Raw genomic sequence first — 13,565 nt, forward strand, 5'->3', positions numbered from 1 at the left:
TTTGTAATGTCAGTAATTTTCCTGATAGCCAGACACCATGTACCAGGTAAAAGGAATTTGATTGTGTCCTGGTGGGGTATGGGTGAAAGAGAAACATTCCATTATTCTCTGATTAGATTTTGGTCTTTTAGCAAGCTTATGCCTCTGGATTGTGAACTTCCTAATGTTTCTCAGTCTCCCCTCCGTCCCCCTATAAATGGGAGAGGATGGCTTGAATAGCTAGAGTTGAGTACTTCTCTTCCCCTAGGTTATTTATCCTCTAAATAAGTTAGACTCTATTTAACTAGTTTCTCTTAAGGTCAGGTGTTCAGAAAAAAAGTGTTCTAATATATTTTAAAATGGATCTCTCCTTTCCTACAAGAAGCTGGAAAGAATTTTTCTCTCATGTTTACTATGAGAACCTGATTGAACTAGTAGTAAAATTCACAAATCTGTAGGGCCCTTTAACTGGGTTTTCCTGGTTTTTTTAACTCAGACTTGTCCACTATGAGGCTCCAGCAGATCTTCAGTTATCTTTCAGGATTTCCTTCCTGCACACTGGTTCCCAAGTCAGTTTCCACTTGTGGACACTAATAAGCGGTGATTCCCTGTCTTTCAGTCTAGGGGGCAGAGACTTACCTGTGTCCTCACATAACTTACGGATCTTAGAAGAATTGTTGATTTTTTGAATCTCTTTGCTTTTTTCTTTTCTTTAGGATGGAGTCATGGTTTCCAGTCTCTTTATTTGTGAAAATGGAACAGGAGATCTTTGTATACTTTATGTATTATTCATTTGACAGGATATTAGCGATTATTATTTTTTTTTGTAATGTTCATAAAGGATATCAGTATGTTGTTTCCTTGATTTTATATCAGTTTTGTGCCTCTGTAGTTTTCCGGAAGAATCTGGGTAGAGTTGGTTTGATTTATTCTTTAAATGTTCAATGGAATTCACTAGTGAGGCTGTCTTTGCCTGTGAAGGTTTTTAACTACAAATTCAGTTCCTTGAATAGAAACAGGACCATTCATCTTACATATTTCTCATCGAATGATTTTTGGTAGTTTGGATTTTTCATGGAGTTTATCTGTTTTATCTAAGCTGTTGAATTATTCAGTAAAATCGCTCATAGTTTTCTCTTATAATCCTTTGATGCTCACAGGATTGATAATAATACCTTCTCTCTCATTTCTGGTTCTGAGGATTTGTATGTTCACTTTCTTGCTATTTTTTTTAACCTGATCAGTCTGACTATAGGTTTCTAAATTATAATGGTCTTCTAAAACTAGCTTCACTGTCTTTCTTCTTTTCTGTTTTTTACCTCATGGATTTATCTTTATCATTTCTTTTATTCTATTTTGGCTATAATTTGCTCATTTAATAACTTAAGATGAAAGCTCTGGTCATTGATTTATTTATTTTTGTCTAACATAGCCACTTAAAACTGTAGGTTTCTTTTAAACATTGCTTTTGGTACATTCCAAAAATCTGATACCTTATTTTCATTCTGTTTCTTTTTTGACCTCTTCTGCTTGTGAGTTCGACTGTGTTATTTAGTTTCTGGAGAAATAAATCCTTCGGTTACTGAACAGTATTTAATTCCATTGTGGGCCAAGAAAACATGTATGATTATATTTATTGAGATTTGAGGTTTGTTTTATGGCCCAGAATATGCTCTTTTTTGGTTAAGTGTTCTCTGTGTTTTTGAAAATAATTTTTATTCTGCTTTGGTTAGATGGAATATTCCCTGAATGTCAGAGACAATTAATGATATTATTTAAGGTTTTCTATATGGATATTGAGGTTTTTTCCTACTTCAGTTAATGAAAGAGCATAGATGTGGACTTGTTATTACTCTTTCAGTTTTAATAATTTTTCTTTGATGCATTTTGAAGTTCTTTTTTACATGCAGAAATATTTAGGATTGTATGTTGTGTGTCTCCTTAATGAATATCCTATATCTCCATGTATGTCTTTTATTATAAAATGGCCCTCTTTGTTCCTGATGAAATTCTCTGCTCTGAAATCTACTTTGTCTGATACTGGTATGTGTGTTTATGTATATATGTATGTATATACATACATACACAGACACAAATATATACCCATATGTGTATATATATAATTTTCCACCAGTTCTGTTTAAGTGGGTTTCTTGTAGAAAAGATAGGGTTGGATCTTAACTGTTTAATCTGACAGTATGCTTTTTATTTAGTAGTGTTTAGTTTCTTCATACTTAATGTGAGTATTGATTATGTTTGGGCTTAAATCAACCATCTTTCTATTTGTTTTTTGTTTATCCTACCTGTTCATGGTCTCTTTTCCCTAGTTTTTGCCTTATTTTGGATTAATTGGCAATATCTTAGTGGTTTTTTTTTTTCTTTTGGCTTACTAGCTGTATTGCTTTGTTTTGCATTTTTAGACTGTAGGGTCACTGTAGGGTTTATAGTATTTAACTTCTCACACTGCCTTTGTGTCATATCCATTCTGTTTCTCATTTATACAGTAGCAGAGTTGAATGTCTCCTTTTATAGCCTGTTTGTAACTGTCACATCCAGTAACTGTACTGCCATCTTGGTTATTACCACCCAGAATACTTTGCTATTTAGCTTTAAAAAGGTAATAATCTTTTCTAAGTAACCTTTTATATGTAAAAAAATATACACAGTTGACCATTTCTTTTTTGTTGTTGTTCATTTCCTTTATGTAGATCCACGTTTCTGGTGTAACTTTCTTTTCACATTTCTGATAGTTTAGATTTGTTATTTTGGGGGTTTTTTCTGTGCCTAAAAATGTCTTTACAAAGATATCTTTGCTGAGTATGAACTTCTGTACTTATAGTTTTCTTCATTCACTACTGATTTTTGCATTGCAATATTTCTTACTGGAAGTCTGATATCTTTCTTCTTTATATAAGGTTCCTTCATTTTCTGACTGCTTTTAAGATTTTTTTCTGTTTATCATTGTTTTTAAGCAATCAATTTTTTTAAACCATTTTCTTCTTTTAATTCCATTTATTTCTGTTTGGCTGTGCTGGTCTTTGTTGCTGCACAGGCTTGTCTCCAGTTGGGAGAGCAGGGCTGCTCTTCACTGCAGAGCACTAGCTTCTCATTGTGGCGGCTTCTCTTGTAGTGATGGGGCTCTGGGACGCCCAGGCCTCGGTAGGTGCAGCACGCGGGCTCAGTAGTGGCAGTTTCCAGGCTCTGAAGCTCAGGCTTAGAAGTTGTGGTCGTGCATGGGCTTAGTTGCTCCGCGGCACCTAGGATCTTCCCTGCCCAGGGATCAAACCTGTGTTTCCTGAATTGGCAGGTGAATTCTTTACCACTGAGCCACAGAGGAAGCCCTAAACAGTTTATGATGTGACTTGGTGTGTAGTTTTCATTGCGTTTTTGTTTAGTTTCTTGGATCTGTGAGTTTATAGTTTTCATTAAGAACATTTTGGCAATTACTTCCTCAAAAGGACTCTCATGTCTCTCTTTTTCAGAAGCCCCAGTTTGACGTGTATTAGGCTATTTGAAGTTGTCTGACAGCACTGATTCTCTGTTGTTTTTGTTCTAGTCTTTTTATCATTTTTTCATTTTGGATTGTTTCTTTTGCTATATCTTCAAGTTCATTTGCCTTTTCTGCAGTGTACTTTTTGGTTCAGATACTTTACTTTTCATTTTCAGAAGTTTGCTATGGACGTAACCTTCCATGTCTCTCTTTGACATGCTGTGTTCTACTCTACTTGAGCAAATGAAGTATCGTTACAGTAACATAGTCACCAAGTTGTGTTCAGCTCTTTGCAACCCCATGATTCCAGCACACCAGGCTTCCCTCTCCTTCACTGTCTCTCAGAGTTTGCCCACATTCATGTCCACTGAATCAGTGATGCCATCTAACCATCACATCCTCTGCCGCCCCCTTCTCTCCTCCTGCCCTCCATCTTTCCTAGCATCAGTCTTTTCCAGTGAGACAGCTCTTCATATCACATGGTCAAAGTATTAGAGCTTCAGCTTCATCAACATTCCTTTCAGTGAATGTTCAGGGTTGATTTCCTTTAAGATTGGCTGGTTTGATCTCCTTACAATCCAAGGGACTCTCAAGAGTCTGCTCCAGCATCACATTCGAAAACAACAATTTTTTGACACTCCAGTCTTTTTTATGGTCCAACTCTCGCATCCGTACATGACTACTAGAAAAACCATAGTTTGACCATATGGACCTTTGTTGGCAAAGTGATGTTTCAGCTTTTTAATATGCTCTCTACGTTTGTCATAGCTTTTCTTCCAAGGGGCAAGTGTCTTTTAATTTTGTGGCTGCAATCACCGTCCTCAGTGATTTTGGAATGCCATTTTTATAATTAAATTTAGTTATCTGTGTAATTTTCAGGCTGGTTTTTATTTGTTGACTTTGCTCTTCATTACAAGCTGTATTTTCCATACTGGCATGCCTGCCAATTTCTTATTAGCTGTTAGATATTGTAAATTTTACCTTGATGGGAGCTGGATATGTTGGGTTTTTTTTTTTTTTTTTTATTCTTGCTATTCTTAGACATAGGTGAGTTATTTGAAGAGAAGCTTTTCAAAGTTTGCTTTTAGGCTTTGTTGAGATTAGAATGGCTTTTTTAGCCTTATGGCCAGCTTCTGCACCTCCCCCCCCCCCATACTGTGTAGTAAAAATCTTATAATTTTACTCAAGGATTATAATGTTTTTTCCACACGATTGGTAGTAATACCACCCCACCCTGCCCCCTAGAGGAATTTAATCAAATACATGTGCTGATCAGTGCTCTGCTGAAGACAGAAATGGAAGCAAACCTCTGCAGATCTCCAGAGTTCAATCTCAGTATAGCTTTCTCCTTTATTTTTTTATGTCCTGTGAACTCTTATGTGCCTTCACTTCCCTAAACTCTCAACTCTGCCCCAGCTGTGTCTCCAGTTCAGTAGACTGCTGGCCTCTGCTGGCCTACACTGGAAACTCTTCCCAGGCAGAAAAACTGGGCCAGTCCTAGACTTCACATTGTTTCATCTCTCTTAGAAATTAAGTATCCTAAATTGCCTGTTGTTAACTGTCTGGAAAACCATTGTTTCATCTTATTTTTCCCCAGGGATTAAGGCAGTAGGGTAAGTCTGGTCACTGTTACTGTGTCTTGGCCTGAGTTTGTGGTGCTTAATCCAAAATTTATCTATCAGTATTTTTATTTTCAGCAGAGACATTATTTTGCCAACAAAGGTCTGTCTAATCAAGGCTATGCTTTTTCCAGTAGTCATGTATGGATGTGAGAGTTGGACTGTAAAGAAAGCTGAGTGCCAAAGAATTGATGTTCTTGAACTGTGGTGTTGGAGAAGACTGTGTGAGAGTCCCTTGGATTGCAAGGAGATCCAACCAGTCCATCCTAAAGGAGATCAGTCCTGGGTGTTCATTTGAAGGACTGATGTTGAAGTTGAAACTCCAATACTTTGGCCACCTGATAGGAAGAGCTGACTCATTTGAAAAGACCCTGATGCTGGGAAAGATTGAAGGTGGGAGGAAAAGGGGACGACAGGATGAGATGGTTGGACGGCATCACCAACTCAATGGACATATTTTGGATGGACTCCGGGAGTTGGTGATGGGCAGGGAGGCCTGGCATGCTGTGGTTCATAGAGTCGCAAAGAGTTGGACATGACTGAGCAAATGAACTGAACTGATTTTTATTTTCAGCATTTTTGTTTTGTTCTAGTTTTGTTTTGTTAATTATTTTTTTAAGTAGGCTTTTCCCCTTCTCATTTCTCCTCAGCCCTGCAGTCTTCTTTTTCAGCTTGTTCTGTTCTTTTCTGTTTGAACTCTCCTTTTTGCTTCAGGTGAACCAATTTTCGGGAATTTCCTTTTCTTATGTTTTATTTCAGATTGGATTTTTCAGATGCTTTTTATTTTTTTTTTGGTTGGGGCATGTTTGTTTATTTTTTGCTAAAGTGTGTTTGTGTTGTTGCCATGCCATTTATTTTTGAAGTTTTGTATAAGTACTGATCCTACCTTATATGGGTCACTGTAGTGTGTCTGACTCCTACAATACTCCCTTCCTGTGTTATCTGGTGGGTGGTGGAGCTCACCCTAGATTAAGGTCAATTGTTACTAGAATACTTTCACTTCGCCTTTCTGAGATATTGTTAAAGTCCATTACCGGTATTTGCCTCACGTGTTCGGGAAGATACCTTTTCCCCTGGGATCTACTACTAGTTTAGTGTGGAATTCTGTTAGAGAACGCTAGCACACCCAACTTTTAATCCTATTTTGCCTAATTCTAATAGGCACTTTTACTTGGTGGTTATCACCACCACCAAGTCAGAAGAGGGAAAAGGTGAAAATACCAATTTACTTCTTTTCCTTCTCTGAAGTATCTGAGAAACCTCAGACTTTAGTGAATTCAGCCTGATTTCTGGGGGTTAAAAGGTAGGAGTTGGAGATCCACTTATAATTAATGACTATTCCATTTCTTTTCTCAGCTAAACTTTGGGTCTTGTTGCTATTTTTTTCCCCTTTTCAACTGAATTTACTCATTTTGCTTGGTATAAAGGGCACTTTTTTTTTTTGCATTATTTTGCTTCATTTTTACCCAGAAGTTACCAAGGTTTATAGTTTATAGATAACTTATGAACCAGATCACTTTTTAATCAATTTAACTTCATCCTTTTTTGAGTAGATAGAATGTAAACGTTCACTGTATCTTTTAAACTGAACTGATTTGTAACCTTCTTTTTCCAGATACCGTGTTTGTGTGGCAGTGCCCCGTGTTTGCTGTGCCGATGCTGTCCTAGTGGAAATAACTCCACTGTAACCAGGTTGATCTATGCGTTTTTCTTGCTTGTTGGAGTGTGTGTAGCTTGTGTAATGCTGATACCTGGAATGGAAGAACAGCTGAATAAGGTAAGTCCTTTTTTTTTTTTTTTAAATGATTAACTGAGCCTTTAGTGTGTGTGCCTGCTAAGTCACTTCAGTTGTGTGGTGCTGTGGACCGTGATCTGTCGGGCCTTCTGCCCGGGGGATTCTCTGGGCAAGAATACTGGAGGGGGCGGCCTGCCCTCCTCCCGGGGATCTTGCCGACCTGCCTCTCTTAGGTCTCCTGCATTGGCAGGCAGATTCTTTACTGCTCGTGCCACCTGGGAAGCTTGAACCTGCAGTATGTTTATGCATAAAATTGCTTCCAGTGTGTTGGAAACAGAATACTGCAAAAAGGAAGATGATACTTAATCCCAGTTTTAGTAGTTCGTAATTATTTAGGAAAGACGAACACTAAAAGTGGTTTATGAGATTGTGATGGTGGTGCAGAAAAGTGTGCTGTGATAATAAGTGGAAATAGATAATTTCCAGCCAGGGAAATGTCAGAATTGCTGTGGGTCTCGTGGAAAAAGTGGCATTCTAAGAATCAAGAAATTTTTATATACAGAAATTGAAAAACAGGAAGCAGAATGAGGATAAAAGCTTTTTGAGCCAAGTATGTATGCCTTAGGAAGATTTATTCGATAATTAGGAAAAAAGGCAAGCAGTTAAGTGTAGAGGCTGTTAAAATGATGTAATCAAGAAGGACATAGAGCGCCTGAAATAGATTCCTTGAACATAGAATTGACTGGATCTGGACTTAAATATAGGCAGTGATAGAATAATAAATGAGGTTCTGATCCTAGATAACTGAGAGGAAACTGTTGCTGTTAACTAAGAAAAAGAAAAAAAAAGGTATTTTATTAAACTTATCACCTGCCCTGCCCTCCGCCCTCCTCCTGCGCCCCCGCACCAGGGAGTCAGGTTGTGAAAGAAGATTGGGAGAATATAATCTAGTTCAGTTCATAGTATGTTGTCTTGGCGGTACGTCACTACGTTTGTATCTCTGTATGTGTCCAACAGGAAGTGAAAAATTCGAGTGTGTCAGTCAAACCAGGGATAGAGATGAAGTTCAGACTGTGGCAGCATATGCTGAAGAGGAGGATGATTTGGAGTGAGCAGAGCTAGAAATTTGACAGAAGGGGGTTGGTGGAGAAAGGGAAGCTCTAAAGGAACAGTGAAAGAAGCGAACCAAAAACATGTTTTGTAGATCTTAGGAACAGAGCTTTGAGAATGACAGGATAATAATGTCTGTAAAAATGGTGTAAAGGAGTATGAGGATTAAGTAGTAGCCATTGGATTTGACAACCAGTATATGTCTAGTGTCTTAAAAAAGCTGTAGTTTTAAGAATGCTGGACCTAGGAGGTTTGGGAGGGAAAGTTATATGGCTGTGAGGAAACATATCCAGTGAGTATAAACTGCTAACTTGAGGATCTTTGTGATGAAGATGGCAAGTGTTAGAGGGAGGCTGAGTTTAAAACATTTTAGAATGGAGAGATTTAATCATTTGCTTTTTGAGAAGTCATAAGGGATCTAACTCGTAAGAGATGAGAGAGAATGTGATCCAGAGACAGCATATAAAAGTTAGTTTTCCTCCAAGGAAAGATGAATGACAATAGAAAATTTGAGATTGAGAAAGTATTTATGTTAGATAACTTGCATTTTAAACCATGATTATCTGCTTTTGACTTTGGGATAAAGAAAAATCATGCAAGTTTGGAAAATGAGCTTATCACAGTTGTGAACGTAGCATTGTACATGCCATAAATAGATGCTCAGTTAATTTTACTTAAGTCCTGGGTATAAGCAAAATGATTTTGTCATGGAACCAGTTGACTTCTTATGAATGGTTTTAGTTGAAACTATTAGTTTGTTTCACTCATTTATTTCACTTAAAAATATTTTGAAAATACTTCCTTGTACTGTTTCTAGTGTGATTTTCTGAAATGGTCTTCAGTCTTTATCAAGATTTTAAGTTAGAAAAATAAAAATACAGCCAACCCTTTAGCTGTTAATCCAATTCTATCTCTGATAGCTCAGTTGGTAAAGAATCCACCTGCAGTGCAGGAGACCCTGGTTCAATTCCTGGGTCTGGAAGATTCACTGGAGAAGGGATAGGCTACCCACTCCAGTATTCTTAGGCTTCCCTGTGGCTCAGCTGGTAAAGAATCCGTCTGTAGTGTGGGAGACCTGGGTTCTAGCCCTGGGTTGGGAAGATCCCCTGGAGAAGGGAAAGGCTACCCACTCCAGTATGCTGGTCTAGAGAATTCCATGGACAGTCCGTGAGGTCACGAAGAGTCGGACACAACTGAGCAACTTTCACTTTAACTTTACTTTCAGATCTATCCATTATCAAAAATAATATTTGTAGAATCAGGGACCAGATCTCAGAATGAATTTAATAGCATTGGCTTTGAAAAGCCATCATTGTTCTCTTTAGTATTTAGAAACTGATTGAATTACTCTGTAATTCTTTAAACTTTTATTGATTGTGTTTTTCTTTTGTATATGTGATTCAGCATATCACAGTGAAATGTAAGTTCTAAAAAAGCTTAGAATAAACTTGAATAAGTCTGCAAGTTAAAATAAGCATTCACTTTAGGATTGGCATTTGTAGTTTATCCTGTGTGCATATAAAGTGAAAAAAGGGTTAAACTTCTGTTTATGAAAGTGTGTAGACTTACCATGATTACATTTCAGCATAAACTGTAAAAAGCGAACATCAATTTTCTGAACCTTAAGCTATTTAATTACACAGAATTGTCATTTTTCCTTGAAAAAATTCTAGATTAGAAATTCTTGTTTTTTCAGATTCCTGGATTTTGTGAGAATGAGAAAGGAATGGTCCCTTGTAGTATTCTGGTTGGCTATAAAGCTGTATACCGTTTGTGCTTCGGCTTGGCTATGTTCTATCTTCTTCTCTCTCTCTTAATGATCAAAGTGAAGAGCAGCAGTGATCCTAGAGCTGCAGTACACAATGGGTAAGTATTTTAATAACCTTCATTTTAAAGTCTGGGTAGTCTTTTCTCAGTAATTTTGAGTCTGTCTAAAGAAAGTTTAAAATAAACTTGAACAATCTGCAGAATTATTTTGTTCATGAATGACAAAGTAAGAAAATCCTCTTGTCTCTATCAGAGAATGTCAGAATTTAGAAATATAAATACTAAATAGTGGATTTGAGTCACTTATTGCTGTGCATAATTAGTAAAGTTTACACTTGTGAACAAACAGGTGTAAACTGTGCAGGTCTACTTAGAGATTTTTTCCCAACAGTTAATAACTATGGTATTAACACACTCCATGATCTCTGATTGACTGAATTCACAAATGAGGAACCTCTGATACAGAGGGCTGACTGTAAGTTAGAGGTGGATTTTCAGCCATGCAGAGAGTTGGAGTCCCTAACCCTAGCATTGTTCAAGGTTCAACCATGTTTTCATCCTGAAAAGAAGATTTATCACATCTGTGACTAATGAGCTTATTCTTCCTCCTCTTAGCCTTCTGTAGGCCAATCTCACTATGTAAAACTGAACTCAGTTCTTTACATGTGCAGTGCAGCCAAAGTGAAAAACTTGATTGCTTTGAAACAAGGTGGTTGATTTTCTAAACAGTTATACTGGACAACCTAGACACTTCAAGGTTCCTTTTTGTCAGTCGCCTTTAATACAGAGCAATGCATCTCATACTCAGTATTGAATGTTTTGAATTTTATCACTGTTCCACTCCATAAATAAAAATAGCTTTAAGTATCTGATATTGCTTATCTATTAACATACACTATCAAAGATGGGAAGAATCAAATAAAATATTAATGAAAAATGATGTTTTGTGCCAGATTGATTTTTTTTTAAATTCTCTTAGTCATAGGTTGTTTTGATTTTTAATTTTAATTTTTTTGCACTGTTAAAACATCTTTATTAAATGTATTTTTAAACAACTCTCAAAATACATTACAGGATGACTATCACAATCATTTCCTGTGATAACATTCTTCTCAAAGTATGTACTAAGCACTCTTACATCATGCTAATGGTTTTTTTTTTTTTTGCAATATAATTGATGATATTGTGTTAGGTTTAAAGTGTACAAAATGTTAATTTCATATGTATTATATATTACAATATGATTACCATCATATATTAGCTAACACTTCTGTCACGTCACATATATTTCTTAGTTGTGATGAGAACAATTACGATCTCTTAGCAACTTTAAAGTACATTTTTTTTTTCAGATTCCACATTTTGGTAATATAATTTTTTTTTTAATTTGGATTATCTCATTTTAGCATAATTCCCTGAAGGTCCATTAGGATCATGTTGCAAATGATAGGATTTCCTTATTTTTCGTGGCTGAATAATATTCCATTGTGTCTCTATACTGTGGTCTCTCTATTCGTCTGTTGGTGCCCACTGTTGGTTGTTTCTGTATCTGCGAGTCAGGAATATTCTGCCGTAAACATGGATGAGCAGATACCTTTTCAGTGCCCTGTTTTCCCTTTCTTTGGATATATACCTAGAAGTAGGATTGCCAGACTGTATGGTGGTTCCGTTTTTGTATTTTTTCAGGAACCTTCATACTGTTTTCCATAGTGGCTGAATTAGTGTACATGCCCATTAGCAGTGCCTAAGAATTCCTATTTCACCACGCTGTCACCAACGTTTGTTGTTTCTTACCATCTTGGTGGCCATTCTGTGGTTTTGATTTACATTTCTCTGATGATTAATGATGTTTAGCACCTTTTCAGATGCATGTTTGCCATTTGTATGCCTTCTTTGGAAAAATATTTAGTTTTGTCCATTTTTTAATTGTTTTTTGTAAATTATTGAGTTGTATGGGTTCTTTATATAGTTAACTTGATATTAACCACATTTTGATACTTGGTTTGCAAATATTTTCTCCTATAGGTTGTCTCTTCATTTTGTTGATTGTTCCGTTTTTTCTGTGGAAGGTTTTTTGTCTGAAGTATTCCCACTGGTTTGATTTTTACCCTTGTTGTTTGTACTTTTGTTGTCTCCCCCAGAAACTCATTGCCCAGACTAATGTCAGGGAGTTTCTTCCTTATTTCCTTCTTCCCAGTATCAGTATCTTCCAAGTAACTTTTATGGTATCAGATCTTAACTCACTGACTAGGGGATTTTTGCTGGAAACATAGGCCTGTGCCTGGCAATTTTTATTTTTGTTGACCTGATAGTTCTGTTATTTAATTAACATTTTGCAGATTATTACTTTCAGTAGTTACACCTGACCTGTAAAAAAGCATCATGCATTTCATTTTCACTTTGCATGTCAGAATCAATCACTAAGGTTTATTTTGTCTTTTTGTTGGTCTAATATTCATATTGTCTGAGTCAGAACTATATTCTGAAGAACTGTCATCTTCTGAGATACTAGTATTTATGTTGCTTGGACAGTCAGAGAAAGTATCTGCATAAAAGTCACCAAAAAATTCTTCTTTGTTCAAAATTTCATTATGCATCATTTTTGAAAAATTTTTGGTCATAAGCTTGTGTTTGTAACATACACAAAACTGGAGCAGAACCCTAACAGGGAAGTGTGAATGAAAACAATTATAAGTCTGTAATGAGCCTTTATCAGTTTTAAGCTCTAACTAAACACTGTGATGTTAATTGTATGGCCCTCTAAAAGCATATGATTCATCTCCTAGTCAACTCGGGTAACAAAAGACATGTTAATACATCTCCAGTCAATAATGTGTTGCTGCTGCTGCTAAGTCACTTCAGTCGTGTCCGACTCTGTGCGACCCCATAGACAGCAGCCCACCAGGCTCCCCTGTCCCTGGGATTGTCCAGGCAGGAACACCGGAGTGGGTTGCCATTTCCTTCTCCAGTGAATGAAAGTGAAAGTGAAGTCGCTCAGTCGTGTCCAGCCCTTAGCGACGCCATGGACTGCAGCCTTCCAGGCTCCTCCATCCATGGGATTTTCCAGGCAAGAGTACTGGAGTGGTGTGCCATTGCCTTCTCCAATAATGTGTTAAGTGTCTTCCATTCAGTTTGAGTCGATTCTGTGAATGGTGTAAGAAAGGAGTCTGGTTTCATTTTTCTGTATGTGGTTTTTAATGGCTTTCCCGAAACTGTTGGAGAAACTGTCCTTTCCTACTGAATATTCTTGACTCCCTTGTCAAATATTAGTTGATCCAAAATGCAAGGGTTTATTACTCTTCTGTTTCATTGCTGCTGCTAAGTCGCTTCAGTCATGTCCGACTCTGTGCAACCACATAGACGGCAGCCCACCAGGCTCCCCCGTCCCTGGGATTCTCCAGGCGAGAACACTGGAGTGGGTTGCCATTTCCTTCTCCAGTGCATGAAAGTGAAGTTGTTCAGTCATGTCCAACTCTTTGAGACCCCATGGACTGCAGCCCACCAGGTCCATCCATGGGATTTTCCAGGCAAGAGGACTGGAGTGGGTTGCCATTGCCTTCTCTGCTGTTCCATTGATCTGTGTGTCTATTTTTTATGTTATTACTGTTTTAATTAGTATAGCTTTGTAGTATAGTTTGAAAGGAGTAAGTGTGATATTTCCAGTTTTGTTCTTGCTTCTCATGACTGATTTGGCTATTTGGGGTCTTTCAAAGTTACATACAAACTTTAGGATTTTTTTTTTCCTGAGTTTTTGTAAATGACATTGAAATTTTTTTAGGGAGTACTTTGAATTGAAAGGTGGCTTTGAGTATTATGGACATTTTAACTATTTTTCACATCCACAAATGTGATTCCATTTGTCTTT

At 37.0% G+C, this 13,565-nt stretch overlaps 1 protein-coding gene across 1 annotated transcript in view; it reads left to right on the forward strand.

The window, feature by feature from the left end:
- The window catches only part of SERINC1 (serine incorporator 1), a 34,534-nt gene that overhangs the window by 11,164 nt on the left and 9,805 nt on the right, over positions 1-13,565 (forward strand). Inside the window, exons 2-3 of the mRNA XM_069599054.1 lie at positions 6,704-6,865; positions 9,630-9,799. Of these exons, the coding sequence (XP_069455155.1) occupies positions 6,704-6,865; positions 9,630-9,799 (332 nt within the window). The remainder of the gene's footprint in view (positions 1-6,703; positions 6,866-9,629; positions 9,800-13,565) is intronic.

This window comes from Ovis canadensis, chromosome 8 (assembly GCF_042477335.2).
Source record: "Ovis canadensis isolate MfBH-ARS-UI-01 breed Bighorn chromosome 8, ARS-UI_OviCan_v2, whole genome shotgun sequence".
Taxonomy (NCBI): domain Eukaryota; kingdom Metazoa; phylum Chordata; class Mammalia; order Artiodactyla; family Bovidae; genus Ovis; species Ovis canadensis.